Source organism: Xenopus laevis, chromosome 6S, assembly GCF_017654675.1.
Source record: "Xenopus laevis strain J_2021 chromosome 6S, Xenopus_laevis_v10.1, whole genome shotgun sequence".
Classification (NCBI taxonomy): domain Eukaryota; kingdom Metazoa; phylum Chordata; class Amphibia; order Anura; family Pipidae; genus Xenopus; species Xenopus laevis.
Window position 1 is genome coordinate 21,278,204 of NC_054382.1, and position 24,429 is coordinate 21,302,632.

The following is a 24,429-nucleotide window of genomic DNA, read 5'->3' on the forward strand; positions in this document are numbered from 1 at the left end:
TATGTAATTTTTTTGTACAGAGAATCATCAATTACTTATACAGTGGTATGGAGCCACAAAGTTACCCAGCACTTTACATTTATTTATAACAAACAGGGGCCTTACAATAAGTTAACTAACAAGGTTTTTGACTAAAATAGGATCAGAGGTACCTTCTCTCGAAAACTTGTGCTTACGGGGCCTTTATATAGGGCTACATTACACTTATATGACCAATTGGTCCATAGAATTCTGGAACATAAGGCAAACATACAATTGACATTGTTCTGCAAATGGATATAATTTGAAGTAAAAAATAGCTTGTACCCAGTAAAATGGATCTTGGCAGAACAAATTGACATTTGGCAAAGTGTCATACGAAGGTAGTACAGTCACCTTTCTGAGTTATCTCAACACTCTGACATATTTTAAGGTCTTTAACAGAAGACACAAAAAATATCCATGAAATGGGCTGAAAGAGGGTGGAGAATGAATGTTAAGGGGCAGATTTATCAAAGGTCGAGGTGACTTTTCTAATGAAAAAAATTCGAATTTCGAGGTATTTTTTGTGTACTTTTGAAAATTCTAATTTTGAAATTGATCATGCACTGTCTCTTTAAAAATTCGACTTCAACCATTCGCCATCTACAACCTGCCGAATTGCTGTTTTAGCCTATGGGGGACCTCCTAGAAGCCATTAGTCAATTGTTTTTTTTTGGGAAAAACTTTAAATCTAATTTGATCGAATGTGCTATTCCTTCGATTCGTAAAATTCAAATTCGATCAAAAACAAACCTATTCGACCAAAAAAAAAACTTCGACTTAATTTGGGCTGGTCTTTTTGAATTCAAATTCGAAGTTTTTTCAATTCGAAATTCGACCCTTGATAAATATGCCCCTTAGGGACAGTGTTATCAAGGGTCAAATTTAGAGTTTATGGGAGTTTATAAAAACTCCCATAAACTTGAAATTTGGAAAAAAAATGACCAATCAAAATTTATTAAAAAATTCGAATTTTTTTAAATCAGGGTGAAAAGGATCGACCTGGAAACTCAAATCAAATTATAATGGAATTCGATTTGAATTTTTTCACCAATTTCAAAAAATGTTCTTTAAAAAAATTGGATTTTCAAAATTCCACCAAATGACTCCATAGGCTAAAACACCAATTCGGCAGGTTTTAGATGAATAGTCAAATTTGAATTATTAAAGGGACAGCACACGATAAATTTAGAATTTTTTTTAAACTCAAATCTAATTTGGACTATTCCATAGACTATTCCATGGATGAGTTAAACTAAAATAAATTCAAAATGGTAATTTTCAATTCGACCCTTGATAAATCTGCTCCTAAATTAATGCAGTTCATGTGCAATATGGACAATAGGCATCAGGTTCAAAGATATTGAAAGTTGAATTTGCAGAGGTCCCAAGAAGAGATATTCATGCATCTCTAATACCATGCAATCATAGTGTAGTAAAAAAGTTATCTGACCATTATAATGAATTGGTCTACAAAGTACCATTAGTAAGCAAATGTCAAGTGACAGTAAAGCAACTGTCATATAGGGAGACCACTTATGATGATTTACATTTCACAGGAATGTCAACTATCTAGCATAGATCTAAAAATAAGTAAGTGCACCATATATGCTACATCTTTTTTAGAGCAGAATAAAAGATAAAACAATTGTGGCATTGACACGAGTCTTGAGAAAAAGAATAGTTTTATCCTGAACTGCCCTACCGTGAGTAAAAAATATGCACTTAAAATATTTTTGGATAGTTTTAGGACCTAGTGCATTTCTTGGCACACCTTTATAGGTATATGATCTGTAATCCAGATTCTTTGGGATCTGGGGTTTTCTAGGTAAGGGGTATTTTCATACTGTCTATCACCATAACTTAAGGTTATCATAAAAACCTTAAATAAACTTAATAGGATTGTTTTCCATCCAAAAAATATGAATTATATCTTAGGTGAGGTAAATTACAAGGTACTGTTTTATTATTACAGAGAAAGGAAATCATTTTAAAAAATGTGAGTAACCTGTGAGTAACCTGATTAAGTCTATTGAGTCTATGGGAGATGGTTTTTTTGTAATTTGGAGCTTTCTGGCTAATGAGTTTCCATATGAAGGATTCCATGATTGTAGCTGTAAATGATGTACTGGTGCAATATACCTTTAGGCAACTGTTCTAGCCTAGAGGCATGGGGGGATCCCTTTTTATCAAAGTACAGTTAAAGGGATCCTGTCATCGGAAAACATGTTTTTTTCAAAACACATCAGTTAATAGTGCTACTCCAGCAGAATTCTGCATTGAAATCCATTTCTCAAAAGAGCAAACAGATTTTTTTATATTCAATTTTGAAATCTGACATGCGGCTAGACATTTTGTCAATTTCCCAGCTGCCCCCAGTCATGTGACTTGTGCCTGCACTTTAGGAGAGAAATGCTTTCTGGCAGGCTGCTGTTTTTCCTTCTCAATGTAACTGAATGTGTCTCAGTGGGACATGGGTTTTTACTATTGAGTGTTGTTCTTAGATCTACCAGGCAGCTGTTATCTTGTGTTAGGGAGCTGCTATCTGGTTACCTTCCCATTGTTCTTTTGTTTGGCTGCTGGGGGAAAAAGGGAGGGGGTGATATCACTCTAACTTGCAGTACAGCAGTAAAGAGTGATTGAAGTTTATCAGAGCACAAGTCACATGACTTGGGGCAGCTGGGAAATTGACAATATGTCCAGCCCCATGTCAGATTTCAAAATTGAATATAAAAAAATCTGTTTGCTCTTTTGAGAAATGGATTTCAGTGCAGAATTCTGCTGGAGCAGCATTATTAACTGATTCATTTTGAAAAACATTTTTTTTCCCATGACAGTATCCCTTTAAGTGCAATATAATAACTGTACATTTAGGATTACTGTAGTGTCTGGTTTAATTAACAAACTGATCATACTCTTGTCTATTTGACAGATGTATCCTCGGCTGAGAGAGCAGTCTTCCTCAAACCATGATCCTGCATCCAAAGTAGGGCCTTGCTTTACAGAAACACAATCAGTCTATAAGATAAAAAAATGAGAACAGAAATATAAACATATACAACATAAGGTTGAAATCGATTATTTTTACAGACTTAAAATTAAGACCAATCAGAACATTTGCAAAGTATATATATGTTGTGAATATATAAGTTTAGATGATATTTGGATAAAAAAAGAAAGTTACAGATGTATCTTATCTAATGAATCTATATTTTACAGGAACATTAACAACAAAAAATGAAAGTGTTTTAAAGTAATGAAAATATAATGTACCTGTACTGGTAAAAGTGGCGTGTTTCTTTCATAAACTCTACTATAGTTTATATAAATAAGCTGCTGTGTTCCATGGGGGCAGCCATTTATGGATCAGGTTATACTGAAGCAGTAGAATTTTAAAGCATGAAGTATACTAAAGCAGTAGATTAAAGTTGAGTGTAGGACTGGCCAGATCAAGGATGACTTTGACGCAGTTGGCCATCTTTAGGTGGCCATACACGGGCAGATTAAAGCTGCCGATATTGGTCCTTTAGACTGATTCGGCAGCTTATCTGCCCGTGTGGGGGATCCCGACCGGTCGTCCCGATCGATATCAGGCCAAAAATCAGCCAGATATCGATCTGTCAAGTTTGATTTTTTTTTGTACGATCCAGGACCTCATCGGCTAGTTGATGCGGTCCTGTGAACCGTAGGAGCCCATTCGTAGTATTGTAATGCCGAACAATCGGATTCATCCGATATCGCCCAGCCGTTAGTGGGCATATCGGGTTAAGATCTGCTCATTTGGCGACCTTGCCAAATGAGCGGATCTTATAGTGTATGGCCACCTTAAAATATAATTCAATAAAATGGACAAAGGGTAAAGCATTTTAGCAGCTTAAGGCACAAAAAGTTTCAATGTCCTTAATATATTGGTAATGGGTGCAGAGGATGTCTTGTCCATACACCTTTGTCTTTTTAATATTTTAATAAATGTTGAAGGAAAAGTGATGCTAGTTTTTTTTCCTCTCTGTTAAACTCCCGATTTAGAATGTAATGCTATATATTTGCCCTTTTTGTTTAGCAGATGTTTTGATATTTAGTTAAAGATGTTTTTTCTCTATATTTTATTATTGGAAAGAAAAAGACTCAAAGTACCCACAGCATCATCAGATGAGTAAAAACGACTCCCTGTTGGGTGTCCTTTGGCCCAGTTCGTATAATAGACTCCTCTTCCATCGGTCCAAAGAAACCGGTGCTCTTCATTTTTATCATTCATTCCAATCCAGACATCGACGTTTAGATCTTTTAAACTGTAGGTCAGGAAAGCTACAGCAGAGAGTACATTATATAGTTATTACAAAGTCATGCAAGATTCTATGCATGGGACATTGGATGAACTTTTCATTTGCCATGAGATGCCCCATTATTAAGTGCAAATCAGCAGCAATTTTTAAGCATTATACCATTGGCAAAATGGTTCCCTCACCAAACAGTCCATAAAATCCATTTTTCAGTAGACTTACCTTGTACTAATTCATTTTCCACTGTGGCAAGATTGCCTTTGAATTTCATGCATGCTGTGCGTGCCGTGTCCCAGTCGGTCACTTCACCCTTTTCTCTGCCAAATATTTTATAGCACTTAAAGGAGAAGGAAAGGTTAAAACTAAGTAAGCCTTATCAGAAAGGTCCATCTAAATATACCAGTAAACCCCCAAAGTAATGTTGCTCTGAGTCCCCTGTCAAAAGAAATACTGCATTTCTTTCCTTCTATTGTATACACATGGGCTTCTGTATCAGACTTCCTGCCTTCAGCTTAAACCTCATTGCCCTGGGCAAGAGCATGCTCAGTTTGCTCCTCTTCCCCCTCCCCCTCCCTTCTCTACTGTAATCTGAGCCCAGAGCAGGGAGAGACTCAGGCAGGAAGTGATGTCACACCACATTAATACTGCAGCTCCTATTCTAAACAAACAGAGAGTTTCTAGAGCTTTTTACTCAGGTATGGTAAAACATTCTACAGAATAAATATAGCATTCTAGCTTGCACTATTACAGCTACTCTATTGGCAATAAAATGCCTCCTTCTCCTTTAAAAGAGAGCACATGTTTAATATTATCATTATTGTTCAAGGGAGCTAGTTTAGTTATATAATAATCTTCAAATGCATTGATTATCTTTCAATTTTAATCTTTGTTATTCTTCATTACCCTTTTCCCAAATGCCATCCAGTCTGAAGGGCATCCTCCTTCTTGGGGAGGTGGAGTCGGGGCAAATGTTACATTAATAGAACTGTTTCTCCTTTCACAAATATATGGATTGGGATACCCACAACTGATGTCATTCCAAAAGCCTTAAGGGGAAACATGGAAAAAGAAAATGGGTTCACCAAAATATAGGAATTCCAACACACTGGAGTTAATTAATAAAATATATATACATCTAGGATAATTTTTTCCAGTCAATGAATGGAGATTTTCTTGTCCTATGCATAGTTGATGTTAATAAACATAAAACGCCTATTGCAATATATAAATAGAATGTGATATCTGTTTACAATAAAGGGAAAGTTAACTTTCAAATTAAGGGGGGATATAAAGAGTTGATAATACATAATAGTCATGTTGTATTTGCGATAAATGTAAAATCAACACATTGTAAAAGAGGGTTAATGATGTTTTAAAATCTTGGCTTTTTTCCTAGCTCAAGCTCGTTTCTCAATCTTTGAGCTCTGATCAATATTAAATTTTCTAAGAAGTGAGTGCGCTCCCCTCTTTTATAGACAACAGGTTGGCTTATACTCTCAAAATATATAATGTACCAATATACCTCAGTAATAGAATCGATAAAAGAGAGAGTTAAACAGCGCTCCTTTCAAATCCTTTCAATGCTTCATACATATATAAAAGTTACTTGTTAGATGTTAAAAGTTCCCACAGTTCTCGTCACTTATGGGTGTGTGAGATATCCAATATGTTGGAGTCTCTTCCAGATGAACACAAAGGGGCACATTTACTAAGGGTCGAATATCGAGGGTTAATTAACCCTCGATATTCGACCATCGAAGTAAAATCCTTCGACTTCGAATATTGAAGTCAAAGGATTTACCGCAAATACTTAGAAGGAAAAATCGTTTGATCGAACGATTAAATCCTTCGAATCGAACGATTTGAAGGATTTTAATCCATCGATCAAAGGATTTTCCTTCAATCAAAAAAGCTTAGAAAGCTTATGGGAAGGTCCCCATAGGCTAACATTGTAGCTCGGTAGGTTTAAAGTGCAGAAGTAGGTATTCTAAGTTTTTTTTAAAGAGACAGTACGTCGACTATCAAATGGTCGAATAGTCAAATGATTTTTAGTTCGAATTGTTCTATTCGAAGTCGAAGTCGTAGTCAACGGTCGAAGTAGCCTATTCGATGGTCGAAGTACCCAAAAAAAACCTTTGAAATTCTGCATTTTTTTTCCTTGGAATCTTTCACTCGAGCTTAGTAAATGTGCCCCAAAGTATAAGTGCAGTGGTGGTCAATATTAAAGATTGTGTATTAATGGGTGTTCGGAAGCCAGAAGCATCATGAAAATCATGCCGCTCTCTCTGTTTAGCGAGGTTGCCAAAGGAGTGGATATTCACAGGGTACACCAGAAATTGGACTAATCCGTAGTGATGGGTGAATTTGTCCCGTTTTGCACCGAAATTTGTGAAATTTGCTTACAAACTTGTGGAACGCCATCAAGATGGGCGTCAGCGTCAAAGTTGATGCTGGCGCCCATTAAAGTCAATGGGCGTCTGTTAATCGTTGCGGCAAATTTATTTATGGCGGCGAATCGTGGAAATTTGTTACGAATTCTGGGCCTGGCAAATAAATTCGCCCATCACTACTAATCTACTCATTTGGACCCCAGTCCAAAAAAAATCAATTTGTCATAAGGGTTTATGCAGGGTCACTGTGAAAGGACAACATCAATGTACTGATATAGTCCTTGTCCAACAGTTATTTAAACCTGCTAAACAGACTTCTGGCCACTGTATAGTTACTTATATTGGTCAGACAAGCCATCAGTTTGCCACCATACATAGTCCAATAAACTACTGAGACTATTGAGTCTGGTCTGTATAGCCACTAGTGATGAGAAAAAATGCATTGACGTGAATGGGCATCAACATTTTTATTATGTACAACAGTTTTTTATGTGTGCAACAATTTTATCTCATTCCAAATGCATTTAAGTCAATGGGCGTTTTTCTTGTTGCAACTTTTTTCTCAGCGACTTTTATGTCAAAATGCATTAAAGTCAAAGGGCGTTTTTTCTTATGGCAACTTTTTTGTCTTGGCGACAATTTTGTCTCGGCAACTTTTTTGTCTAGGCAACAATTATGTCTTGGCAAATTTTTTTGTGTCAGGGTGGACTTTTGCCGCAGTTTCGGAAAAAAATTGCAGATACCAAACTTTGCAAAATTTGCCACTCTTGCTCCTAATGCTCTGCTGGGTTAAATGCATGGGCTGAAAAAAAAATCAGGTCTGCACACTCAAACACGAATCTTTAGACTCAGGTGGTAAGATTGAAATATGTTTTACTAGTTAAAAAGAACAAGCAAACAAAAAGCATAATGTTTAACAAGAACAAAAAACATTTCACATGATGCTAATATACATACCACCCTTAAGGTACAAGCAAGGCAGAAAAGAAGACTACAAGGAGCGAATACACCTGCCAAAATGAGAATAACCCCAACGTTTCGGCAAATAGCCTTTGTCAAGGGGATTCAGAAATCATAAATGCATGGGCTGCCCTGTGCCCTGGTCCTTTTGGAAAGAGCTTTGAACTGGAAGTGCTGCAGAAAGTAATGTTATATAACCGTGACAGGGTATTTTAGTGATGTAACAATAGACATGTAATATTTAGTTACTCTGGTTCTATTAAGACAATTGTTTCCATCAACCCTTTATGTCCCCTTTATATATAATGCAATTGTAAGTTTCACTGAATCATGATGGTTGACACTGCAGCCAGAGATCAGAATACTCACCCATATTCTTGTACATTACAACACAATTCTCATCATTATTTGCAAAGTTGGGTTCATAGCTTGCCCATGCTACAAAGTCCATAACAGATCCATCCATCCACCTGAACAAAAGAAAGAAATACCTCCAATGAAATCTCTTTACGACTTGTAGAACAGGCAGCATTTCCAGTGAGGATACAGACAAAATGCTGAATGTCTTCATTTCATGGGTTATTTTACTCCTTACTTACATTTAGTAGAAATATTGTGACTGCTTTTTCATTCTTTATTTTTAGAAGGAGTTCCATGACCATATAGGTATGGCACAAGTCTTGGAACTCCATGGTGACTTCTAATATCCCTTTATTTTAGGGGATATTCATGGCTCTGTGTATTATATATATATTGCAATATATGGACAAACAATCCCTGTTTTGTTTAAAGGGTAAGGCATTTTTTAGTAGCAGTATGCACAAAATGTTTCTGTCTTAAATATATTGATAATGGGTTGAGTGCAGAGGACTCTTGTATTTGACTATATGTATTTTGTGGTCACAGCCTCATTGCACCCCCAGCCTAATGGTTTTAAAAATTAGTGGTGAGAACAACTTTCCCTTGTTTGTATATATATATATATATATATATATATATATATAAAACAAACAAGGGAAAGTTGTGCTCACCACTAATTTTTAATCATCAAGATTGGTGTGAAGACAAAACTCATCACACACTTCAGTTTCAGTACCTTTTTTTTTATGGGAATTACTCGCCTTTTTCTTTACCCATAATCCTGCATAATTGTGGGTGCACACGGATTTATGATCAGCCCAACAGTGTCTGATGCCTTTATATTGCAGCTAGATTTGTAATTGAGCCCTATGATGTGTTCTATACAGGCGTACTTTGTGCTTAAGCCACTGCTCAAGTTCCAGCTTAGTTACCTGTTAGCCCTGCTCCCTCCGTTTACTAATTTTATCAAACAATGCCAGGAGCTAATTTACTTTTACTCAGTGCAACTTAATGTATAATTTTATTTATAAAGAGCTAGAATACTCAGCACTGTACAATTCTACAGTATAGAAAATTAAACACATGGAAGACAACATTATAATAGATAATAGTATATAAATAAGTATAACTAGACAGCAATTATGTGCTATGTTATAAAGGAGAAGGAAAGGCTAAAATTAAGTAAGCTTTATCTGAAAGGTCTATATAAATACACCAGTAAACCCTCAAAGTAATGCTGCTCTGAGTCCTCTGTCAAAAGAATCACAGCATTTCTTTCCTTCTGTTGTTTACACATGGGCTTCAGTATTAGACTTCCTGTTTTAAGCATAAACCTCCAGGGCAGGGTTTGAGCATGCTCAGTTTGCTCCTCTCTCCCTCTCCACCTCCTATTTTCTATTCGCTACTGTAATCTGAGCCCAGAGCTATGAGTGAGCAGGAAGAGACTCAGGCAATATGGCAGCTGATATCCTAAACAAACAGCGAGAGCTTTTAGAGCTGTTTACTCAGGTATGATAAAGCATTCTGCAGAATAAATATAGTGTTATAGCTTGCACTTTTGTGGTAATCTAGTGGAAATAAACTGCTTCGGTAGCTTTCCTTCTCCTTTAAAGGCATAGTAGAAATGAGGTCCTGTCCCCTAGAACTTACAGTCTAAGTGGGTAGAGGTCAAAATATTCCAAGACTGGACAGATAGTGTTTTAGTACTCCAAAAATGTAGGATTCAGAAGGGGTTTAGAGAGTGTTCCTTACAGTGAAATTTAGGGATCGAATTCCAGCAGTGAGGAGCAGCAAGGTAGAAAGGTTTATATGTAATTGATCATGTTGATAATTTCAACTGCCATAGCGAAATTTGTGATAAAATTCTGGAATTAACGAACAGCACACCTACCTAAATTCTCTGTCGAGTCCTAGAGTTAATCCAATCAAATATGCACTTTCCTTTCCATTTTTTAATATCTTAAAGAGAAATAAAAAAAAACTCTTAATTTCACTACACATTTTACTCAAATAAACCATATAGAAAATAAATTATATTTCATTGTAATGGTATTTTCATCTCCTTTTTCTGCTAAATCAGTTATGAGACAGTAAAATGAAATGATCAATATAGTTGTCTTTATATAGTGTGTGTGTGTGTGTGTGTGTGTGTGTGTGTGTGTGTGTGTGTGTGTGTGTGTGTGTGTGTGTGTGTGTGTGTGTGTGTGTGTGTGTGTGTGTGTGTGTGTGTGTGTGTGTGTGTGTGTGTGTGTGTGTGTGTGTGTGTGTGTGTGTGTGTGTGTGTGTGTGTGTGTGTGTGTATATATATATATATTCTTCAGTAATGCCTTAAACCCCCTCCTTTAACGTTACTAATTGAATACAATGGTAGAAACCAAGCTTTGCTGTTCCTGCTGAACCAGCATGTATAGGGACTAATTTATTAAGCTGTTTAATGTGTTCATGCCTAAGAAACTACAAATATAGTATAATAAAATATTTACAAAATAAGATCCCCTTTCATCACTTGTTACTTACATATTTCCACAGAAATCGTCTTTCCGTCTCATCATTAATGACAACAAGATCACCAAAATTTTTCTTACAAAACTCCCTTGCTTTATCCATGGCCACAACCTCCGTACTGATAAAATACTGGGTGTCTTCACTTATAATCCAACCATCACTTGTCAATTCATACTCTATGATTAAAAAGACCCATATTTAATAACATCCAGTGTCATATACTGCATTTATTGTCATATATTTGTTGGTCGCTGTGTCTTTGTGCACTCGTAACACTGGGGGGGGGGGTTATTTATTAAGCTCCGAATGTCCGAACCTCGAATAAATCGCAGTTTTTGGAGCAAAAAAAAAACCTAAGAATTTTTTGAGATTTAATAAAGTCCTATGATCTAAAAACTCTGAATCTGAAACCCCGGCATCTAAAAGCTCTCAAGGTCCTGTATAAGTCAATGGGGAAGGTCCCAGTGTCTGCGCTGATGTCCATACCGATATATGATGATTTCGGGGTTTCAGAGCAAAAAACTCAAAAAAAAGAAACTCAGAAAAAATTGCTGTTTTCCGGAAAACTCTGAAAAATTCGGAGTTTTCAGGGAAAGCTCAGAAGTTTGCCCGACCCTATTTTTTCAGGCTTTTTTCTTCATAAATAAGGTCCATTCGGGAATTCAGAGTTGCTCAAAGTTTGATATTAGAAAGACTGAGATAAAGTCGGACCACCTTGATAAATAACCCCCTAGATTTGTGTTCACAGTAGCAAAGATGTCAACTAACCCCATATCATGAGACTAATAATTATCCTAAAATTCTGTAAAATGAATGCTTGGTGGAGTGAAACATTATCGTCCTTCTGACATTGGTGTAGTTGATGTCTCTGCATTTCTCAAACAGTGAGCCATTCCCATATACTGTATATGTATTGTATAAAGGTTAATTACAAAGCAGCTTTATACTTTTGTAGTCATTGCAGGAAAATACTTTACAAATGATCACAGCTTTCGAAAATATTGCTTCCAACTTTATAAAAGAGTAAAATTATACACTTACCTGGAATAGCAGATTTTGTTGGTTCAGGGTTTAAAGGTGCACCTTAAAATAAAATATGGAGATTGAAACAAGAATGTTGTTACATTCCATGTCCATTAAACATATATACAGGTATGGGATCCATTATCCGGAAACCTGTTCTCTAGAAATCTCCAAATTACGGAAAAGGTCATCTCCAAATAATCCAAATTTTTAAAAACGATTTCCTTTTTTTTCTTGTACTTGATCCAAACTAAGATATAGTTAAACTTTATTGGAAGCAAAACCAGCCTATTGGGTTTATTTAATGTTTACTTGATTTCTAGTAGACTTAAGGTATAAAGATCCAAATTATGGAAAGGTCCATTATCGAGAAAACCCCAGGTCCTGAGCATTCTGGATAACAGGTCCCATACCTGTATTTCATTTGTTTTTACTTTTACATAGAAGTCTATACTCTACATGGGCCTGATTGTAGCCTCGCCTAAAATTAGAGTCCGTGGTCTGAGTTGCCTTTGTTCTCTTACATCACAATATTATAGCATAATAATTTGTCAGAAAAAATGCAGACAAGTGGTTATAGCTTTTTAAAAGTAAAATAAAGTTAAAGATAAATAATGTTTTTTCTTTAAAAAAGCAACTACTGTATGGGGCCGATTCACTAAATTCGAGTGAAGGATTCGAAGTAAAAAAATTTCGAATTTCGAATGGGCTACTTCGACCTTCGACTACGACTTCGAATCGAAGGATTCAAACTAAAAATCGTTCGACTATTCGACCATTCGATAGTCGAAGTACTGTCTCTTTAAAAAAAACTTCGACCCCCTAGTTCGACAGCTAAAAGCTACCGAAGTCAATGTTAGCCTATGGGGAAGGTCCCCATAGGCTTTCCTAAGTTTTTTTGACCGAAGGATATTCCTTCGATCGTTGGATTAAAATCCTTCGAATCGTTCGATTCGAAGGATTTAATCGTTCGATCGAAGGAATAATCCTTCGATCGTACGATCGCAGAATTTGCGCTAAATCCTTCGACTTCGATATTCGAAGTTGAAGGATTTAAATTCCTAGTCGAATATCGAGGGTTAATTAACCCTCGATATTCGACCCTTTTTTTTTTTTTTTTTTTATTATTTATTTTAACAAGTTTTTTCAAATACATTACAATACCACATACAAAAATTAGATAAACAAATAAATAAGGAGAAAGAAAAAGAAAAGAATAGAATAAAGTAAAGATATAAAAGAGTATATAGTGGTATATCGGGCCCTGGCTGTCGCGTCACTGGGTACATCTGGACTCCACTACCTCACCCTCCGACCATATCTCCGGCCTATAGGGTTGCTAGAACCGGTTGCTACTTTAATTATTTTGCCTGCCTTCCTTATCCAATCCCTGGTGTGTTCCTATCTATGCTGCTGAGGGGTCTCTCTAGTTAACATCCCACTTTTAACTCGGGTTATTTAAATACCTGATCCAAGGACCCCAAATATCCCAGTATATGTTACTCTTATTGTGAATAATATGTGTTATTTCTTCCATTTTCCTAGTATGTTCTACTTCCAGCTGCCATTCCGTACTACAAATATTCGATATTCGACCCTTAATGAATCAGCCCCTTTGTAGTATTGAAAAGTCTAATTATATCAAAATCCTAATTTTTCAGATTTTTTTAAAAAAAAAAGTCGAACCAAACTAGAATCCACCTTATTTATTATAAAAACAAGCACGGTTTAATTGGTTTGGGTAAAAACTCAATATAATCGAACAAAAGACAGGTGTTTTTGTGAAAAGCCCAAAGATTTTTGCCCGACAAGACCGAAAAGGTCTGATTTTTGGGTTTATTCCAGCACAGACCACAGAAACTTTAAAATAAGATAGGGGCCTCTGCCACTGACTTATATACAACCTTGGCAGGTCTGAGATGCCGGATTTTCAGATTCGGGCTTTGCTGTATCGGGCTTCAATAAATCTCGAAAGATTTGAGTTTAAAAAAAAATGTAAGTTTTGCCCCAAAAAGCCCTGAGTTTAGTAAATAACCCCTGAAGTGTCTGAAATATGGCACAATACCTTTTTTGAGCTCACAAATCCAGTCTGCAGAGTTTTCGCAATGCCCGTCGTTCCATGACAAACGAAAATTAATGTGCAATTCTCCGCAGAACTCTATGCCTTGGTAATTGTTGGGTTCCCCATATGCCCAGTTTTCATAAGACAACTAACATAAAGCATAGGTTAGACGTAAATGTATTTATTCTAATTCAAGGCAAACATTTTTTTGAATATTCATTACATCAGCGCTGCAAAATATGTTGGCGCTATATAAATACATGTTAATAAATAAAATACTGAAAACAATTTCTAGTAAAGGGGAGTATGTGGTACTCATGCTTTAGTTAAAGCTTTTCTCCATGTTGGAATAGTGCACAAATTCAGCTTCTATTGCTGTGTAAATATGAGCCTTTAGTTTATTTGCTAATGGTAACTTCTTGTTCTCCCTCTGCCTTGGCAACGGCTTGTCCTTATACCTGGAGACCAGATTATCGGAATACTAACACCAAAGAACAAATGGCAACAGCAACAGAAGAATGGATGGTCCCAGAACTGCTATTATTTGAAGTATGTCAGTTCTCATGTAGTCTTATAGATCTTATGTGTCTTTAATGGCCACACTTTTCCATTTTACTGCCCTATAAATACTGCAACACGTGGCCTGACCCAAAGAGGCCTACAGATGGGAAGGAAAAGTATTATAAAACATGTTTCCCTTGTCTAATGGAGAATATTTGAAATATGGACTGGCTTAAATACATTGCAATATATCGACAAACAATCCCTGCTTTGTTTAAAGGGTAAGGCATTTTTAGTAGCTTAAGGCACAAAATGTCTCAATGTCTTAAATATATTGATGGGTTGAGTGCAGAGGACCTTTTGTATTTGTTTGTATTAGTTTTTTGGTCACAGCCTCATTGCACCCCTGCCTAATGGTTAGAAAATTGGTGAGCACAACTTTCCCTTGTTTGTTATAGTTTATACAGGTGCAGTGACCAGCTCCATGTTGTAGCTCCCACCCTTCCCACCTATAGTCAGGTGATCCCAGTAGTGGCCAGGGTTTTTTTTTATTAATAAGGGGTTGAATTGTTCTTTAGATATTGATAATGAGTTGAGTGCAGAGGATCTGTATTTGTCTATTTGTCTATTTTGTGGATCTGTATTTGTCTGTAATATCAATGCCTTTAGCCAGTAACGTAACTAGAGGGGGCGGGCCCTGGCGCGGGACGTGCAGCCGGGCCTCTGCCCCCCCCCACCGTACACCTGGAAACGGCCGCAATTACTGAAGAACTCAGTGGCGCGCGAGCTGCCGTGGGGCCCTGAGGGGGTGCGGGCCCTGGGCCAATTGCACCCCCTGCTCCCCCGGTAGTTACGAGACTGCCTTTAGCCTTAAAAATAAACATACTCACTGCTGAGCCATCTACCCATTTAAAGCCTTCTTCTGGATCTGATGTTTGGAGTCCTATCCAGAACATCTGGTTATAATCCATGTAATTCCTTTGGAGAAATGAGACAGCATCTTAAATTGCATATTAATTTTTCTTTTATATTGAGATTTGCCATTGCCTTCTTATATATTCATGCTGTCTGTCAGAAGTTACAGATAAAAGAAAAACGATGGACAACAAAAACAGGTAAAAACAGAATGTGTAAATGTGAAAAAAACAAAACACTTACAAAAGCATTTGTGAAAGTATTGTTTCTTCTTCTTTGCTGTTGATGCTGAGCAAGTCACCTCCTATTACTTTGCAAAAATTTCTGGCTTCAAACCAGGATTTCTTTTCTTCATCTCCTCTAGAAAAATGCTGGTGATGCAAAGGGAATATGGCTTCTTAAAAGCTGGGATTGTCTATTTAAGTTTCTTCATCTAAACATTTAGTTAATAAATCTAAAGACTATAATCCATACTTCATAAAATGGTAGTGTTTTGATGTTTCTGATAGGACCCACTGAGTGGCATTTCAATTCAATGGAGTAAGAAAGAAAAGCCAGTTATTACTGCAGCAATTCTCATTTTTTTCACCAAACCTACTGGACTTTAATGGACTTTATAAAGGGATTATAAATAAAGAAGATTTTGTTTTACATGGGGGGTGAATGCACTGTTCTTTACAACAACAAAAAAATGGTAAAAAATGTATTGAGACCTATTAATTGTGTTGATGTTAATTATAGACCGACCATTATTAAAACTATTAGAACACACCATATATGTGTATATTAAGCATCTTGACTTGTGATATATATATATATATATTGTATATATATATATATGTATGTATGTATACTGTATACAATATATCCTTTGTAACCAATAAAGGTGAAATGATTCACAAAAAATTTGGAGTGTGGTTCTATGTGAAGAATTATATACTGTATGTATATATATATATATATATATATATATATATATATATATATATATATATATATATAGCAGTCCTAGTCAGGTGCACTCTCTTCCAATAAACATCCGCCTGGGTGCAGGTAAAAATATCACTATCAAACCTTCTCAACAAACCGCACTCCAAGGACTTTGAATGGTGTCAAAAAAATGCCTTTATTTCAACGTTTCGGCTCTCACTCGTGAGCCGTCTTCAGGAAAGTGGCCACTTTCCTGAAGACGGCTCACGAGTGAGAGCCGAAACGTTGAAATAAAGGCATTTTTTTGACACCATTCAAAGTCCTTGGAGTGCGGTTTGTTGAGAAGGTTTGATATATATATATATATATATATATATATATACTGTATATATATAATTATATATATCTATATATCTATATATCCTTGATAAAGGCCCAGACATGGGCCGAAACTTTGGATGCACAAGTATTAATAAATATTAATTTTCTTCACTGAACATTGGAGTGTGGGTCCCTGTCTAATTGCTACATGCTTGAATTTTTGACCCAGCACCCACAGTAAACCTAAGACTGGATTAGAGTTCGAGCGTTTATCGGCGTATATATATATATAGATAGATATAGATATATATATATATACAGGGCCGCCATCAGGGGGGGGGCAGGTGTCCCGGGCCGGGCATGAAGGGGGGGCCCGACAGTGCTACAGTTTTGAAAAGTGCCGGGCCCCCCTTGCGAGCGCCGAAGCCGTGCGTGCGGCCAGCCGAACAGCCGAAATGCGGAAGTGCCAAGAACAGCTGAAGGACCCGAAGCCACGAAAACAGCCGAAGCCGAACTCCGGAAGTGACGAAAAGACCCGAAGTCACAAAAATAGCTGAAGTCCCAAAGCTGCGAACAGACCCGAATGAAGAAAACAGCCGAAATTTAAGTCCTGAAGCGGCGAAAAGACCGAAGTCATGAAACGGACACCGCCGTCCAAAAATGAGACGCAGGCGCCGTTTCGCTAATTTTTTGGCGAACCTGTGGTTATTGAGGTAAAGCTTACTTTATAACATGAGCCAATTTCACTAGATGTCTTCCAGTCAGTTGGGCACTTGGGTTCTGCTGTTGTTGTCGGAATTGGAGGCGGCGTTACTCCTTCTGCCATCTGTTTGCAGACAAATTTTGCTTTCTCTTCACAGTTTATAACATCCCATAATCCCCCTTTGTTTCCAGTTCTCATGACAACACAGCCTTGTCTTCTACCTTCACATTTTTAAAAATAAAATAAGTTATATTTATATATATATATTTAATATGGAATGAAGAGGGGATGTATCTCAGTGCCATCCCTTCCAATGTCATCAATATCATTCAGCTTGTGAGTTACACTAACAGCAGCCCCTAGGATGGAAAAGTCTATATTTCTTCAACATATGTCATCAAATATATATAATACACGGAAATTGAACAGGACAAAGTCGACTTTGTATATTTAACAATACATTTTTTTTTTCTTACCAGGCATCTCAGAATTCCAGTGTGTAAATAAAACATTTTCTCCATTAGTCCACTTATAGACTCCTCTTTCCTCTATGTCTGTAAGTCCTGTCCAAAATTGCTTTTCAGGCCTCAGCCCTATTAGACTTGTGAGATAAGCTTGTTCAAACCTTCCAAAAGAAGAAATTTAAAGTATTTTATAATATATATAATATATTTTGATTATCTTCTCCACTGCTGGAGTGCAAGTGTGAAAATGTTCTTAATTGTTTTCATTTATGATATAATAAGCAAGGTGTAAACATTTACTTTATTTAACAGAGACTGAGAATAGCAATTAAAACATATAGAGGATAATAATCTACTGAATTTTTAATTTTGAAATTTTTTGAACTTGGAAAAAAAAACACTGAATTAACACAAATAGAGATTTTTTTTTCTCAATTGGCAGCATTTTTACCATAAAATGTCAGTATAGTGGGACTCAGTAGTACACTTCGAGGTACAAAGATATTAAGGGTCAGTGTTATTATCCATGTTTGTTTCATAAAGTAAAACACATCCTCTAAATCAATCCTATGCAATTTTCCCAGTGCTTCCCTTAACTATTAGTAATGGGCGAATTTATTCGCCAGGCGCGAATTCACAGCGAATTTTGCACGATTCACTGCCGGCGAAAAAATTCATGAAACGCCCGCGAAAATTCGCCGGCGTCAAAAAATTCCGGGGAAAAACGGATGCCGGCATTGAAAACGGACGCCAGAGTCAAAAACGAGATGCCAGCACCGCTTCGCTAATTTTTTGCCATTTCGTGAAATTCTCGCGAAATTCGAAAAATTTTTGGCGAAGCGAAACGCTGCAAATTCGCCCATCACTATTAACTATTATTAAGTGGGCTCATCTTCTTAATTGGGTCACACCATAAAGACCAAAAGATTCAACAATACACATTGTATGAAGGAGGCCACAAAGCATCCGCAGTACTGTGCTGCAAAACTTTTATTCCCATATACACGACCGTCTTGTATTTTGGAATAAAAGTTTAGCAGCACAGTACTGCGGATGCTTTGTGACATCCTCTAAACGCCAAGGTCTAAGACAACAAACCCTTAAGAAAGTGAAGAGTTTTTCAGATCATATCATATTTGCTACAGATGTTTTGCAACATGTCTCTGCTTTTTACTTAGTGCCTCTATGGTGTAGTCAGTGGAAAGAAGGCCAAAACTTCTACAAAAGTTTTTTCTACATGTAAATACTTTTGCAGAGATGGCCTTAGCAATAAGTACTTTGTCAAAATATGGTGTATCATAAAAAATACTTGAGAAGGCTACAAGGATTTATATTAATCTAGATAACCAAAATCACCAACCTTAGGGCTCATTTAGAACAAAAAACACTAAACGCACTTAAAATAGAACCAAAGTTGTGAGCATAAAATGTTTTGAGCCATATTTGCAGGAGCACTAATGCTCCCATTGAGCCTGCTCTGCATCCTCTGAAAGTACATGCATTGACACAAGTGAACCCTGGAAATAACTCCACCTTGAAAGTGGCGGCAATTCCAAGGTACCCATGGCAAATTGCAAACTAATGCAGTTATTAATGCCAAAAGTATTGGTACACTGGTAGTGATGGCAACCATTTTCTAAATAAATTCCGTGATTCAAAGAAGCCAGCAAGATAATTAGATCACATTATGGTGAATCAAATGCAGTTGTGTCAAATGCTAACTATTCGGCAGCCAAACCGATGCTGGAATTCTAAAAAAACAAATGTTGCATTGCGGCAAAATAATTCGACAATTTGTATCTGAAAATTTCAATTAGCACCATGCCCTGTGTTCATGGAACAACTTGATAACTATTCTGCTATTCAAAAATGAGCTATTGACAAGAATCAGTATGTTTCTGCTGATCCTTTAGACAATACTACAAAACCATTTTCAACAGCCAACTCAGCCTATCCATTAGAAAGAATCAATGAACACCAAAAACACGATGGGGTTTTCAGCTTGCCTCTCTAATGACTAAAGTAGGTCAACTTTCACCCTGTGTTGTGGTGCCTCTACTTTGAAATAATAATTTTTTTTCTAAAACCCTGGATTGGGTAAATGCACAGACCAGTCTGGTTTTCCAGCAGTAAGTCAATGCAAGAGACACCAGGGGCATGAAAGATGGCACCATCTTGCTGTATCTCTAGTTTCCTCGGCTGGGTGTGAAAAATAAGTGATTTTAATCAGCAGTAGGTGCAGCCAAAGTGTCACTACTAGTGATGGTGCAAATCTGCCCTGTTTTTGCTTCGCTGAATATTTTGTGAAACGACAAAAAAAAATGTGAAACTATGAAAATTCATGAAATGCATTGTCAATGGGCGTCTGAATAATTTTGATGCGTGTCAATAAAATTTATGCACGTGTCAATTGACATGTGGCAATTTTTTTGACGCTCAGTATTTTTCCCAGATGAATTTTCGCCCTAATTTCCGCGAAAACTTTTGCAGCCAGCAAAAGAACAGAAATTCAATGCAAATCCATGCCATCACTATTCACTACCAATGTGTAACGAAGTGTCACCCTGGTGGTCTAGTGGGGGGACGGCAGGGACGACTGCCGCCCCCTCGCTGCGCCGCGCCACTCCTCTTCTTGTGCCGACTTTCTCTTAGTGCGCGCGTGCATGCGCACTTCCAGATTTAAAGGCGCATGCGCGCTGGCGTAATGACGTCAGCGCGCAATGGCGCAAAATTTAAAAGTATTAAAGGGGCATTCCCACAGTTTGTCATTTCCCGTGAAAGGATTGAATTTCCTGGTGCTCCTGAGCCTTGTGCTAATCTGTCTGTTATATTCTGAACCTGTTTTGACCCCTGCCTAGCTATTTTGACTATTCTAACTTCTGGATCCTGACCTTTGCCTGCTTTCGACAACGCTTCTGTTTAACCCCTTGTTTTGACCCTTTAACCGGTTTTGACCCTTTGCCTGTTTGACGATCCTTGCTATCCGCCTGCCTCGACCCAGCCTGCCTGACTACAATTCCGCATAACCCTTTGTACCGTGAGCTTCGACCCAAAAAGACTCTGCTAACAGCCGTGCCCCTTTGCCAGCCAGAACATCTCGCCTTGTACCCCTCGTTAAGTCCAGGTGGCACCCAAGTAAGCTGAGGGCTCCTCCCGAAGCCCAACGGTGGTTACACTACTGGTGAAGCCGAGCCGAGACCAGGGTACTTGGCACTTGTTCTGGTATTGGGTGCCGGCCGTTACACAATGTCTGTACTTGCCGAAATATTTAAATTTTCAGTCTTGAGTTATCTTATGTATTTGCTTAATGGATTGAACACAATCAGTAAATTAGGGATAACATAACAAAAATGTAGCACCAGCTCAGGTACTCTAGCCACCTATTTGCAACCAAATATCTAGTTGCTGTGGCTTATAAGACCTTTTATTACTGTGTTGATCTTCAAAACAAATTCAAACTGCCTTTTAAGTAAAGCAAAAGTCTTGCTGGTAATTTTAGAAACGTGCAGCCAGCTAATATGCTAAATGTGTGTTGGCTTTTTTTGGGGAAGTTTTCCTCAGTGATTAAAGTCCTTACTGAATCTTTAAACTAATAAAATTAATTTTTCATCGTTGTTCTTGAATTAGCAACTTTGAGGAGCACATGCGCTACAAAGAAATAATGATGCAATTGTGGGTTTATTATATTGCTCTTCAACTAATGAAATAAAAAGAAATATAGAATTTCTCCTGATCTAGAAATCAAATTAGTTCCATTAATATAGTTCTGTGTTTTTTTACAAATGTAAGAAAAGCTTTCATCCTATGAGACCAATTAACTATTGTGTCGTTTTTATGCTTAATATTGTTATGAGTCACTGTTCATACATTTGGTGCCATTAAGGATGTCCCTAAATAAGTGAAAACATAGAATAATTCTGATTTAAGGATAAAGTAGTCCATAGAAGATGTTTTCCATATACAATAGTTATATATATATTATACAATACCTGTCTTCAACAGTTACAAGGAAGCCTTGATGGCCAATACAAGTTTGATTAGCTTCTGCAAACGTTTCCGTTGTGTCACTTATACGATAACAAAAATAGCCATGTCTTTTCCAACCCTGCAAACACAAAAACATGGAAAAATAATACTTCAAACAACTCAGCTGTCATATTTGTGCTACACATTTTATGTTTCCATAAAATGATTTGTGATTTAAGTATAAAACATGGTAACTGACTGGGACACTTGCCCGGGTGGGTAAATAAAGGAACTAATAAGGACCCAGGTAGCCCAGCCCCCTACCATTAAATTATAGGTGGTGGTTAGGGATTTAGCGAACGGCGGAAAAAATGTGAACGGTTCGCGAACGTCGCGAACCCCATAGACTTCAATGGGAAGGCGAATTTTAAAAGCTAGAAAAGACATTTCTGGCCAGAAAAATGATTTTAAAGTTGTTTAAAGGATGCAACGACCTGGACAGTGGCATGCCAGAGGGGGATCAAGGGCAAAAATGTATCTGAAAAATACATTGTTGACACAGCGCTGCGTTTTGTGCTGTAAAGGGCAGAAATCACACTACGTCACTCAGGTGATGTTTCTGGACACGGAATGTGAAAAAGCTCACACAGCTAGGTGGCACTTGATAAAGACTGGGCAAACAATGCCTGCAAGGCCAACGTATACAGTAGTGGATACGGAATATATTATTGCTGCTTGAAAAACGTCACTCAGGTGGTGTTTCTGGAGACGGTATTATTATTGATATTTAGACAGAATGTGAAAAAGCTCACACAGCTAGGTGGCAGTTGTTTGAAGAACACACTGGGCAAACAATGCCTGCAAGGTCAACGTATACACTACAGCAGTGGATACGGAATATATTATTGCTGCTTGAAAAACGTCACTCAGGTGGTGTTTCTGGAGACGGTATTATTATTGATATTTAGACAGAATGTGAACAAGCTCACACAGCTAGGTGGCAGTTGTTTGAAGAACACACTGGGCAAACAATGCCTGCAAGTGCACTACTATTGGTGCACTACTATGAAGAACAGCAAACAGCACTGGACACGTTAACGAACAGTAAGATAAGTAAAAAAAAAAAATATATATATATATATATATTAAAAAAAAAAAATTACTCTGGTTGGTGCTGAACTACTAGGAGCAGCACACCAGTTCCACTCCCCACTCCAACACAGCTAGACTAATAGCACTGGGCTCTTATAGTAGCAAAGTAAAAAAAGAAAATAAAAGCAGTCCTTACAAGGACTATTGGGTTATTACAGCAGTCAGCAGATGAGATCAGAAGCAGTGCCCACAGCAGCTACATACAGAGCACTGCAGTAGAAGGTAGATTACTAGTCAGCAAAGCTAACTAACCTAAACTCACTGTCCCTCAAATCCCTGCAGAGTTCTGTCCCTACAATACAGAGCAGTATCAAGTAGATTACTAGCCAGCAAAGTTACTATCAACTGTCCCTCAAATCACTAAACAGCTCTCTCCCTACACTAGCTCTTCCAAGCACACTCAGGCAGAATGAAAAAACGCTGCAGGGCTTCAGTTTATATATGGAAGGGGAGTGGTCCAGGGGGTGTGGGGGTGGTCCAGGAGGGAGAGCTTCCTGATTGGCTGCCATGTATCTGCTGGTCTGGGGTGAGAGGGCAAAAATAAGCGCCAGCTAAGGCGAACCCAAATTGGCGAACGTCGCGCGACGTTCGCGAACATTCGGCGGACGCGAACAGCCGATGTTTGCGCGAATTAGTTAGCGGGCGAACAGTCCGCGACATCCCTAGTGGTGGTTTCACAAAGCCTTTTAAAGGGTACTTGGGTGACAGGAGCTACAACAGTTAGGCATTCTGTACTCCGCTGCTCTGCACTACCTACTTTGCCTATTCAACAAGTTCAACATGAAACTATTTTGGGATTAGATCAGTAGTCAGTTGCATGTTTAAAGACACAGGACACCAGTACAATAAGGAGTTACAATACCTTACTACATCCTTTATCAGCGAGATCCACTTGTTCAAGTTCAAAAGGCAATGGTTTTCTTTTACAGATATACTGAAATTTCATTTCACACATGTCATCTGACCAATGTCCACTCTAGATATACAGAAGGAAAGGGACAACAAACATAACAGGCTAACATTGGTAACCAAAGCATTATTACTAAAAAAAAGTTGAGATAGGTAAGTACTACAGCATTTATTGTTGCCCGTGATTTGACAAGCAGTATATGACATCAGTTGCTGTAATAAGTGTTGGCACAAAGTCATGATGATATGAGAGTTGTTAATACTTGCAGAAACTGTGTTAGAGCCATGGGGCCTGTTTACTTGCCTACAAGTTAAATTATAATATAGTTGACAACTACAAACAATCCACAATGAATTATAGTCTACTACAAAGATCTTATTGGCAAGTGCATTGGTGAAATTTAGTACCTGTATTAGTAAGTCAACACCCTTAATGTAGATTATATGTGAGAGCACGATGACCAAGGCTACTTGGCAAGGTAGATTGGGGCTGATGATTGGTAGATTGGTTGCTGACCTGATTTGCTGCCATTAAGATAATGTTTGTTGTTTTGTTCATGGTATTTCCAGGGCTCTGCTCTAAACAGTTGCTCAGCTGCTTGGTTGCCCCAAGAAGCATCTTTCTGCTTTCTTGCTAAATGCCCCATGAGACTACTGCCCCATCAGACTACTCTTTGCTCCAATATAGAAGTTGGAGTTACAATGATAAATGACTAATGATGGGCGGTTTTATTCGCCAGGCCGACCAATAAATTTGTGAAACGGGCGCGAAAATTTGCTGGTGAAAATTCACCGGCGTCAAAAAAAATTGTCAGCGATGACCAAAAAAACGGATGCCGGCGTCAAAAACGGACGCTGGCGTCAAAAAAACAGACACCGGCTTAAAAAATGGACGCCGGCATCAAAAACAAGACGCCGGTGCAGTTTCATGAATTTTTCGCCGTTTCGCAGGAAATTTGCAAATTTT

General features: G+C 37.6%; 1 protein-coding gene across 1 annotated transcript in view; it reads right to left on the bottom strand.

Annotated features, from left to right (window-relative positions):
- LOC108719870 (macrophage mannose receptor 1) overlaps positions 1–24,429 on the bottom strand; it is a 61,030-nt gene that overhangs the window by 9,677 nt on the left and 26,924 nt on the right. The window contains exons 9-23 of the mRNA XM_018269123.2: positions 23,416–23,529; positions 21,425–21,540; positions 17,448–17,596; positions 16,993–17,192; positions 15,261–15,388; positions 14,993–15,080; positions 13,605–13,749; positions 11,558–11,599; positions 10,529–10,692; positions 9,903–9,970; positions 8,021–8,121; positions 5,205–5,347; positions 4,524–4,638; positions 4,160–4,326; positions 2,937–3,039 (exon numbers count right to left, since the gene is read on the bottom strand). Of these exons, the coding sequence (XP_018124612.1) occupies positions 2,937–3,039; positions 4,160–4,326; positions 4,524–4,638; positions 5,205–5,347; positions 8,021–8,121; positions 9,903–9,970; positions 10,529–10,692; positions 11,558–11,599; positions 13,605–13,749; positions 14,993–15,080; positions 15,261–15,388; positions 16,993–17,192; positions 17,448–17,596; positions 21,425–21,540; positions 23,416–23,529 (1,843 nt within the window). The remainder of the gene's footprint in view (positions 1–2,936; positions 3,040–4,159; positions 4,327–4,523; positions 4,639–5,204; positions 5,348–8,020; positions 8,122–9,902; positions 9,971–10,528; positions 10,693–11,557; positions 11,600–13,604; positions 13,750–14,992; positions 15,081–15,260; positions 15,389–16,992; positions 17,193–17,447; positions 17,597–21,424; positions 21,541–23,415; positions 23,530–24,429) is intronic.